Source organism: Cebus imitator, unplaced genomic scaffold, assembly GCF_001604975.1.
Source record: "Cebus imitator isolate Cc_AM_T3 unplaced genomic scaffold, Cebus_imitator-1.0 Scaffold215, whole genome shotgun sequence".
NCBI lineage: Eukaryota > Metazoa > Chordata > Mammalia > Primates > Cebidae > Cebus > Cebus imitator.
This window is the reverse complement of record NW_016107530.1, coordinates 2,308,246-2,318,869: the sequence shown is the minus strand read 5'-3', so window position 1 is coordinate 2,318,869 and position 10,624 is coordinate 2,308,246. Positions and strand designations below refer to the sequence as shown.

General features: G+C 52.2%; 1 protein-coding gene across 33 annotated transcripts in view; it reads left to right on the top strand.

The window, feature by feature from the left end:
- COL13A1 (collagen type XIII alpha 1 chain) overlaps positions 1 to 10,624 on the top strand; it is a 158,256-nt gene that overhangs the window by 133,155 nt on the left and 14,477 nt on the right. For 21 of the 33 annotated variants that reach the window (XM_037745861.1, XM_017548903.2, XM_017548901.2 and 18 more), the window contains 5 exons: positions 1,364 to 1,405; positions 2,755 to 2,781; positions 3,612 to 3,692; positions 6,971 to 7,006; positions 10,088 to 10,141. In XM_037745861.1, the coding sequence (XP_037601789.1) occupies positions 1,364 to 1,405; positions 2,755 to 2,781; positions 3,612 to 3,692; positions 6,971 to 7,006; positions 10,088 to 10,141 (240 nt within the window). The remainder of the gene's footprint in view (positions 1 to 1,363; positions 1,406 to 2,754; positions 2,782 to 3,611; positions 3,693 to 6,970; positions 7,007 to 10,087; positions 10,142 to 10,624) is intronic. The other 12 variants (XM_017548913.2, XM_017548912.2, XM_017548892.1 and 9 more) reach the window with 3 other exon arrangements.

Sequence of the window (10,624 nt, the reverse complement as noted above, 5' to 3'; positions counted from 1 at the left end):
AAAAAAAAAAAAAAAAAAAAAAATATGGAAAAATTGGTTTCACATTAAGTGAAAAAGAGTAGAAAACCACATTTTGTGTATATTTGAAATCATAAGCATATACATCTATGTATATATAATTATATTCATATTATATATGAATATCAAAAGTATATACATCGTATATTCAAGCACTTCTGATACACCAAAAAAGTTTAAATATCTGAAATCTTTTTATAATTTTTAAAACTGCCACACAGGAAAACTGACTTCAGGAGTATGGCCAGTTCTGTGAATGCGAATACATGTAGAGATTTGTATAACCAATACCATGATTGGGATACGTAAACTTTTATTTAAAATGGTAAGCTTTTGTTTAAGAAGGCAGAGCTTCCAAAGATTGTGCTCCCCACAAGGAGACTGTGATGGGGCAGAAACGTCCACAGGTCCAGGAAACAATAGGGACCTCCTCTCTGCCCAGTGTAGGGGTGCCCTCTGTCATGGCCTGCCAGGGGAGTCACTGCCCTGGCCACACTCCACAGAATTCTACCCCTGGGAAGACGAGGCACCTAAGGAGAGCCCTGAAGCTGAGGTGGGGTGAACAGCTCCGAAGGAGCCGGCAATGGCCGCCTGTGGACAAATGGATGTCTGTGCTCATCAGAGACAGAACACTGTCTATGCAACAGGCACCAACCTCCATAGAGGAGATAGCCTGAGCTCCTCCATCCTCACTGTCCAGTCAGAATCTCCTCTACCACTACCACAATCTGCATCTGCTCTCAAGGGAAACAGAGGCCAGCAGTCCCCATCTTGTCTGTGACAAACCTTGGGGACTTGAGGGATAATCGTTAGGAACACTGCAGTCTTTTCACCTTCCCGATCACCAATCTCTGCTTCTCTAAGCCAAGAGTCTCAAGTTCAAATGTCTACAAGGGCCAGGCATGCAACAAATGACTGCAAGAGCTCTGGGTCAAAGACAATAGGGAATGGTGGGGACTGGTAAACTGAAGATGTCATGCCCCACCTAGAGGGGAAAGCTCTTATTCCACTCCAGGCAATTGTTGCAATGCGTGAACAAGAGCCTAGTGCTGCTAGATCTTCTGGGTGGTGGTGGTGGTGGTTGTTTCCAAGAAAAATATGAAAGAATAGATCTTTAGGAAAATTTCCTGGGAATTTTTTTTTCAACACTGAGCAGTCCACCAGTTTGCTATGAGACTTTGACCTGTTCTGAGCCTTTTGGGGGGGATGCTGTGCTGGGCGCTCACTGGCTGACCTCCAGTAGGCAGCCATGTCCTCCTCTGGCCTTGCAGCCTCCAGCTGGACCCAGTCCCTGTCAGGAGGGAGGGCCACTTCAAGTGTAACAGGGCTCCCTTTTGGCTTCTAGGTTCCTGGGCCGCCAGGGCCAGAGGGGCCCCCCGGACCTCCGGTAAGTTTGGAGGGTTTGTCAGTGGTCGGTCCCCTAATGTCCCCTCTCCATAGCAGTCACTAGACTCAACCTCAGCCTTAGTCACTATCACTTCTTCCTCCCAGGGAGGGATTTTCTGGTCTACAAACCCCTCCCCGCTCCTCTTTCCTCCCATGTTAAATAGCAGCATGCTAGGGGTACCAAGGAGCCTGGGCATTGCTTGGTTTCCTGGAAATAGTTGACTGGTAGGGCAGCCCCAGGGTCCCTTGTCTTTAAGCTCTGTCCAACATTTACCTCACCCTTTGCCATTAAACATCTGCTTCTCCCATTCCTCATTTCAAAGTGACCCATTGGCCTGGCACAGTGGCTCACGCACGTGATACCAAGCTGGCACTCTGGGAGGCCAAGGCAGGTGGATTGCTCGAGTCCAAAAGCTTGAGACCAGCCTGGGCAACACAGTGAAACCCTGTGTCTTCTAAAAATACAAAAAATTAGCTGGGAGGGGTGGCACACATCTGTAATCCCAGCTACTCAGGAAGCTAAGGTGGGAGAATCGCCTGGACCCTGGAGGTTGAGGCTGCAGTGAGCCAAGATCACACTACTGCACTCCAAGCACTCCAAATCTGGGCAAGCAGAGTGAGACCCTGAAAAGAAGAAAGAAAAAGAAAAAGAAAAGAAAGAAAGAGAAAGAGAGAGAGTGAGAAAGTGACCCAGCCCCACTGGATTGGAAAGAAAGAGGAAAGAGAGAAAGAGGGAAAGAAAGAGAGAGAGAGAAAGAAGGAAGGAAGGGAAGGAGGGAGGGAGGGAAAGAGAGAGAGAGTGATCCTGCCCCACTGGATTGGCTTTCCTTGGCTACAGAAATGAAACCATGGGACCCCTGTGCATTGCCCCTAGAGGGCCCCCAAGCACCCTGAAGCAATAGATGCTGGTCCATACCTCTGTGCGGTTCATGGTCCCCAAGGCGCTGTGTGTCCTCTATTGCGGACGGTAAAAGTAGCAGCAGGAATGACAGTAGCCAAATTTACTGAAACTTACTGGATGCCAGACACTGTTCCAAGCACTTTGCATGTATTAATTTAACATTTGCTGTGTTACCTCTGCATCTTCCTTTCATGAGACTCTGGGTCAACCATGGGGACCACAGAGAGATTTTCTGTGAGACCCTGGCTGGGGAAGACTGCTCAGACTATTCCCCATGAAGCCCCAAGCATAACCCCCACTTTAGCATTTCCTTCTACCTCTCATGGGCAGGGACCCCAAACCACACCCTGTACTCAAAACCCTTGCTCTTCTGTGGTCCATTTGTGGACAAATCAGTTGTGTTAACCAGAAACGCAGCTCTAATGTACCTTGTTTTATTCCAAATGCAGGGGCTTCAAGGTGTTCCTGGACCAAAGGTAAGGAGAAGTCATGTGACAGTCAGTGCTAGTAGAAAAGAAGGAAAGTGCACCTGAGACCAACTGACCCTTTTTCCTCAAAGGCATCATGTGACACTCCAGCCAAGGGGTCTGGTCAGGGCAGATGAAGTCCTAGGTTCCCTTTAGCTTCTATCATTGACACGTGGTATGCTTTGGCTTCAGAAGTTTCTTATCCATCACCCCACAAAGTGACAGGTTAGATTCCTAGCCAATGGTTAAAATCCTTTTCCCATCAAACCTGCCCCAGCCCCTTCACTCATGCTGAGTATAGGTGGGAGAGAGACAGAAACAGGGTGGGACCCCCCCCAGGTCAAGTTTGGGGGGACTCTGCACTGGGCTCTCCTGGTCTCCCCTCAAGCATTTCAAATGGATGAGGGGGCTGGAGGCTGTCGGTGTGACAGTGGCCCTTTCCTCATGGCCTGGCATTTAAGAGACTTCTGGGCTAGGTTGTGAGCCTCAGGACTCTGGTGGTAGCATCTCAGGCATCTGCCAGCAGGTTTCTGTAAGGTTCCCGTTCTCCTGCCATGCAGATGGGCACCTGTGCCAAACCCTGACCTGTAGGTTTGTCCCCACGCCACCTAGGCATTCCTTTTCCCTGTAGGGCTCTCAAAACTCCCACAGGATACAGGGGCTACTAACTGAGGCAGGAGTAGGCTAAGAATTCAGGGATTCTTGGTATAGCCAGCCCACCACCTCTGGCCCCTCCCTCCTCTACAAATGCCACCCCAGTCTCCAGGATCCCAGAATGCAAGAATGAGTTGTCTGGGACATGACCTTGTGTGATGTCTTCCCCTCTCCCTTTCCTCCAGGGGGAAGCAGGACTAGATGGAGCAAAAGGAGAGAAAGGCATCCAGGGAGAAAAAGGAGACCGTGGTCCCCTGGGACTACCCGTAAGTACCTCGGACCCAGCAAGACTGGAGGGTTTGATGGGCCAGGGGTGTCAGCTGGGACCAGGAGACAGCCACTGGAAAGCTAAGGTTCCAGAGTCTGAGCATCCAGAGCTCCACGTGGTTTGGCTTTCCCACCTGGGCAAGACCCCAGGCTCTGATTCTCTTCCTCCTCTGGGCCAAGCCCCACCTGGGTGCTGGGGAAAGAAGACAGGCTCCCCCACCCCAAGGGGTACCAAGATGGGGGGCTGGAAGTGGCCTGAGAATAGCTTCAGACCCTGCTTGAGCCTGGTTCAGAGGTAATCAAAGCCTGCTGCCTTTATGGGGGCCAAGTTTGGAGGTTTTGGGTACAGTGGGACAAGGAGATGGTCTCCATGACAGTCCATTTGCCCAGAGGGACCCCAAGAGAACTCCTGCTCTCCGCTCTTAAGCACTGGTCATAGCAGAAAGACACAAAGTCAGACTTGGTGGTTCCAGCAGGCCAAGGCCATTCATCTCCTGGGTTCCTGGGGATCTCTGATTTCAGCCTGCCCAGAGCAAGAGGCCCCAAGTCAGATGTGGGGAGCTGCTCAGAAGGTGTTCGCATGTCCTGATATGGGGCCAGGCTGAATAGGGCTGATGGCCTCTTCACTGCCTCACCTGTGTACAGGTCAGCACATCCCACCACCCTCCCTGGAGCCCTGGCTCCATGTCCCCTAACCCTGCACTGAGGTTGGCATTCTTCTGGTTTTGTTTTCAAGAGCTGGAAGGGATGTTAGTGATCCATCTCATCATTTCACTGACGGTCAGAGAAGACAGTGGGTCACTGGAGGTCACATACAAAGTTGGCGGCCAAGCCAGAGGCTGCTCTGAGGCCATGGCTTTGCAAAGCGGCTCCTTCCAGCCACTCAGGCTTCCTTTGTCCTCAAGGAAGGAAGGCTCAAGGCCAGCTCCCACCCCAGGTAGCCATAAAGAGTAGAGAAACAATGCCCAGTTACCCCCGCTTGGCAGAGCTTGAAGGCCTGGTTAATATAATCACAGCAACCAAACAGCAAATGCAAGAGGTATAATTACACCCTCATGAATGCATTCGAGGCAGGAATATTTAAGAAGCCGATTCGCTTGACAGACTACAGAAAACCGATGACTTTAGCGGGCATTTTCCCATGTCTTAAGCTGTGTTCAGAATGATTAAGTGCTCTTTACTATTAAAGAGGCTTCCTGTCCCACTCAACCACAAACCTCTCCTTATCCACACTCAGGGCCCCAACAACCTTGATGAACACTGGAGAATTCAGTCAGGGGTTGAAATGCAAAAGGAACAGAGACCAAACAGGAAATATTAATATAAACAAGGAAAGTGCCAGAAGAAAGATGAAGTACCTAGTCTATCATTAATTTTTCCCACTTTTGATAGAGGCATGGAGAGAAATCTTTTTTTTTTTTTTTTTTTTTTTTTTTTAGTTTAAGTAAACAACAGAACAAGCATATTCACACAAGACGACTAACACAAGCCTGAGGGAGACACTAGGGAGTGGAGGGGACTGGGATGCCCTAGAGAGATCATGTATCCTTCTTAAGGGGAGCCGTCCCTTCTTAGCCCAGCTGACTGTTGCCTTGGAGGAAGGCGGAGCTGGTATTTCTGGGTCTTCCTATTTTTCAAAGGAAGCTGAACATCTGGTGTTTTATGTGAAATCTTTCCATTTTCTAACATTAGATCAAAATTATTTGCAACACTGCAGACCGTACAAAATATGTCAATGGCCCACATACGGCCTGAGAGCCTCATTCGTGCCTTCTGCTCCAGATCGCTCAAGACAACTGAGATTTAATGCTGCATTTTTAAAAGTTACGTGAATATTTAGCTACAGTTCTGTTTCCAGGCTTCACCTGGATATTTTATTCTACATAGTAGCAGCCTGTTTCTCCAGGTACATCCTGGAGTGTTCCCCCATGCCAGCTGTGCACTAGAATCCCCTGGGAGATCTTAAAACTTACTATCACCCGAGCTTCACTCTTGGAGATCTGATTGAATCAGGCTGGGACAGGGTGGGACCCAGACATCTGTTTTACTTAACATTGCCCCCAGGAGATTCTAGTGTGCAGCCAGGGCTGAGAACCACAGCTCTCTAGACCAGTGAGTCAAGGTCGGTCCCAGAATCGTATAGTCCTAAATCTGAGAAGAGTCCCTGCACAGTCCTTCTACCCAACACATTTTCCATGAGGAAGCAGCTCATTGTCTCCCTCTTCCGGGGACTTCCCTCTACGTTTGAAATCCTGAGGCTGAGGCTCAGCTGGAAGCAGTTTGCAGACACTCGGTCCTCATCTGGCCAGAGTATTGCTGCTGCTTTCTCCCTGACTTGTCACATTGGGATCATTAGAAGAGGGGCCATAGGTTTTCCTGGGTGAGTTTCAGAGGCAGCTTAATAACCCAGGAATGGAGCGGGAGCCCCCCTCCTTCTTCCCCTCTGCCCTGCACCACGTGTTTCACTGGACAGCAAGAACAAGCGAGGGTGCTGATAACAGGTGGGTCTCAGTAGCTTCCCACCTGCTACCCATTTGCTCTGGGGAATACATAGCCTTAGACCTCTGTCCCAGTCCGCTGCCTCCAAAGCCTTTTCCTACACAACAGCCCTAGTCTGGGAGCATATGAACGGATCGAGTTTGGGTTGAGCCTCTCAGATCGTAAAGTGCCAGAGAAATGTCAGGTGTCATTTGTAATATCATCTAAGGCCCAACTCATTCCCCCAGGCTGAAGGATAAACAGACCAACTTCTACCCAGATTTCACAACTGGGTGCTGTCACCCAGGCTGAGACCCTCAGGGGCACCCCAGCATGGCCTGATCCAAACAGGAATGCAAAGAAGCTGGGAGAACTGTCCTCACCTGGGGCCCCTCCCCAGTGAAAGATGGGTGCACAGCTCTGATTCCAAGACATCTCTCCAAGTATTCCTTTCTGTATCCCTTTCTGCACAACACTGAAGGGAGAGGGGTTTCTGAGACGGAGTAAAGGGAGAGAGGAGAAACAGGGGCAGGAGAAGCAAGTGGCCATCCGCACCGACCTCCACCCAGCCTGCTCAGCGGCCGGCCACCGCATTCAGTGTCTCCATGTTTTCGTTGGTTTCCATGTAAATACCATCCCCTGTCCTCCCAAGCTTATTTCTCCGGTTGTGTTTGATTACCAGCATTTATGTCTGTCCAGAGTCACTGCTTTACTCACCTCTTCCCTCCCCATTGTTCCCTTTTTCTCCCTCCCAATCCTCTCTTCCCCTTCTTTTGGTCAAATTGTGCCCTTCGTCCAGGGAGCTTCAGGTTTGGACGGCAGGCCTGGGCCACCGGTGAGTGTCACTTCTCCGTCACCCCTCACCCCACCCCACCCCACCCCTGGCCTGTGATCCCTTCTGTCTGTCCCACTTGGCCTCGTTTTCCCAGTGAATCATGGCTTGTCCCACCTCCGACACCAGAAAGGTGCTATCGAGGCTCTGAAGCGCCTTTTCCGCCCTCTTGACCAAATATGACTGGCCTTCATCTGAATGCCCCTGTCCACAGAATACACCCAGGGACCGCAAACCTGCCAGGTGTGGGGTGGGAGACCACTGCAGCAGCACCACTCCTGATTCCAAAGGAATGCCGAGTCCAGCCTGGGTGCCCAGCCCTGGGGCTTTGAGCCATGGCCTCTCCCCAGCAAACACACCAGTGTCTGTGTGTGCCCGTCCTGCTGTGTTGTCGTCATACTGTGAGCTCTGTCCACCTCCTGTCTTCCCACGGGTCTCCCTAGTCTTGTGCAGCCACCAGTTGGGTGTGTGGGGGGTGGGACAGCTTTGAAGGGTGAGGACAGGAGTAGCCTGTAGGAGCACAGAAGCCAGTCCCAGCTCTGTGTCTTACACACATTCTAACCACCCTTGCACTGCCTTGACACCACAGCCACCCTGCAACCCAGCCAGGGTGTTCATTACAGAGCAAGTGAGGCACACTTGGGTCCTCTCCTCCTCTGCTCTTCCTGATTCCATAAAACAGGAATCATTGACTCTTAACTAGAAAGCACATGGCCCTTCTGCTTCCGACTAACAACTGAAGGATCAGAGAAAACATCCCCCTGTCCACCTTCCGGTCCCTCCCCTGACCCTGCTGTGAGGTCAGCCTTCCCAAAGTGTTCAGCTCACTCGTCCTCAAGTCTGGAGTCCCTGAGCTATCACGAAAGCTCTGTGCGCCCAGCCCCTTCCAGCCAGGGAGGCCCTGCTCTGCCCTTCAGAGTGTTTTCAAGGCCACGTCTGCCCAAGGCCTGCATGAAGACGGAGTTCTAGTGAGCTGGCTGGAGCCACCCTCAGGGGAGGCGACGCCTTGCCAGGGTTCATGTGTGGAGCGTAGGGGACACGCTGAAGCAAGGCTCACAGGTCTTCCCAGGGGGCCCGGGGCACTGAAACTGGCACCAACAGAAGCCCAGAGCTTTTAGAGGTAGGAGGGTCAAGAGTGACCCCCGTGAGAGCCCTGTCCTACTGAATGCCTATTCTGTGCCCTCATAAATAGGAGGTGGCATGGCTTGCCCAAGATGACAGACTTCTTCAGAGCCCCCCAGCTCCCTGCGCTGTTGGAGTCCACACCCTAAACCCTTCTGTGCAGAGAGCATGCCCCAGCTGCCAGGCATTATCATGGCTCTGCTCCTTCGCCACAGTCCCTCCCTCTCCACCCTCCCCCACCTAACACACCTGTCTCAGGTGCCCGGGTAGGGCTCAGGGATTATCTGTGGCTGCAATTGCAGAAACCAAGACTTCGCTCTCAATAGCTTCTCCCATTTATGTCAGACGGAGAAAAGCAGTACAAATTCATATACTCTTTCTCTCTGGAACGGAGACTTTCTTTTCCTCATAAAATCAGTATCCTAACTTCAAGGGAAAATGTGGGGGGAAAATATTAGCCTGCCCTGCCAATATTAACATTTACTGGGCACTTTCTACAGGTCAGGCTCAGCACCAAATGCTCGCCATGCATTCATGCATGGAAACCTGGCACAGCCAAGGAGGCAGACATGCGTGGTACAGACAGGGAAACTGACACTCGGCAAGGCTAAGGAGCTTCTCCAATACCCAGGAGTTCGTAGGCCTCTGAGGCAAGGCCAGCCAGGTGACTCCGCAGCCCTGCGCCAAACCATTGGCCCGAGCTGACACCTTTTTCTTTTTGAGACAGAGTCTCGCTGTGTCACCCAGGCTGGAGTGCAGTGGTGCGATCTCTCCTCACTGCAACCTCTACCTCTGGGGTTCAAGTGATTCTCCTGCCTCAGCCTCCCAAGTAGCTGGGATTACAGGTGCCCGCCACCATGCCCAGCTAACTTTTGTATTTTTAGTAGAGACAGAGCTTCGCCATGTTGGCCAGACTGGTCTTGAACTCCTGACCTCGACCTCCCAAAGTGCTGGGATTACAGACATGAGCCACCACATGCGGCCTCCTTTTTTATTCTACAGAAGGCTGTGCTCTTACAGATGTGCACAGCCTTCCTTCCTCCCTCATGGTTGCTAAGGGAGCCCTGGGGACTCTTTACTCCCCTCTTTGTCTCATGTGAAGTCACGCCCCGCCTTTCACAGCTATATTCAGAGCACCGGAAACTGCCCACAGCTCAGCCCCACTCCTCCTGTCCTCATCTGAGGCTGAGAATAGGAGACACTGAACTAGAGACTTAGTCTGACCAGGCTGTGAACTGGGAACCTGGGAAGATGTTGGATAAGGCCAGAGCAAGCCCTGATGCTTCATGTCTAAGCCATGCGCTCTGATGGCCCCAGCGCCCCCAGCCCTGGGCTAGCAGAGCTCATGACACACCTCCCTGCCAGGCCAGTGTCAGTGCAGACATTGAGGCATCCTAATTCCCCCTTGATCCAGTAGGTTTCACAGGCCTGCCAGTGGGGTGAGGAGACCCTGGCCAGAGGCTGAGGCCAGGGCTGTGGGTCTGCGGTGGGCGGGTGGGGTGGGCGTTGGCTGAACGACCCTCTCTCGCCTGCCCCTGTGTGTGCGTTCGCATCCATCTCTGTGGCATGAAGACCCTCCCGCTGCATGTGGAGCTGCAACAGCAAAGAGGGTGCCAGCCCCTGGCCCCTGCCCTGGGATGGGTCCACTCCCTCCCAAGTGCTTCTGAGAGCAAAACTAAGCAATCATTCTCCCACCGTTTTCAGCCTTGGCAAGCTTGGTTGTGAAGCAAAAGGGTTTTAGTCCATGAATCTGGCTCTGATGCATGGGGAGGTGCTGTCTCCCCCACAGGCCCTGAACCCAAAGAGGATCACAGCCCAGTTGAATGACTGCCCTGAATGAGCCTGGCCTCGCCAACCCTGAAAACTGGGCCTGAGACCTTGCTCATCTCCAGGTGTCAGGGGGGGCACCCAGGGCTCCCCAGCGTGTGGGGACCTCACCTCTGCTTTCCTTCCCCTCCCCAGGGTACTCCAGGACCAATTGGAGTTCCAGGCCCAGCGGGACCAAAGGGCGAGAGGGTGAGTGTCAGTGGGCCAGGGGCCGGGGCAGCCTGGAGGCAGGGGCAGGCCTGGGACCCCCAACACCAGGGGTCTCAGCCCTATGCTTTCCTTCTTCTGTCTCTTCTCCTGGTCATCCTCACAGCAGCCTGGGATGGGGGGCTCGTTGTGTAGCTATGAGTGGACAGAGACTTGGAGGGATCAAGGAAGCAGAGAGGTGGGGCACATTGGCTCACACCTGGAATTCCAGCACTCCGGGAGGCCAGAGTGAGAGGATCACTGGCACTCAGGAGTCTGAGACCAGCCTGGACAGCATAGTGAGACCCCGACTCTACAAAAAAGCATTTTTTAATTAGCCAGGCATGCTGGTGTGCACCTCTAGTCCTAGATATTTGGGAGGCTGAGGCAGGAGGATCAGTTGAGCCCGGGAAGTTGAGGCTGCAGTGATGGTACTACTGCACTTCAGCCTGGGAGACAGAGCAAGACTTTTTTTTTTTTTTTTTT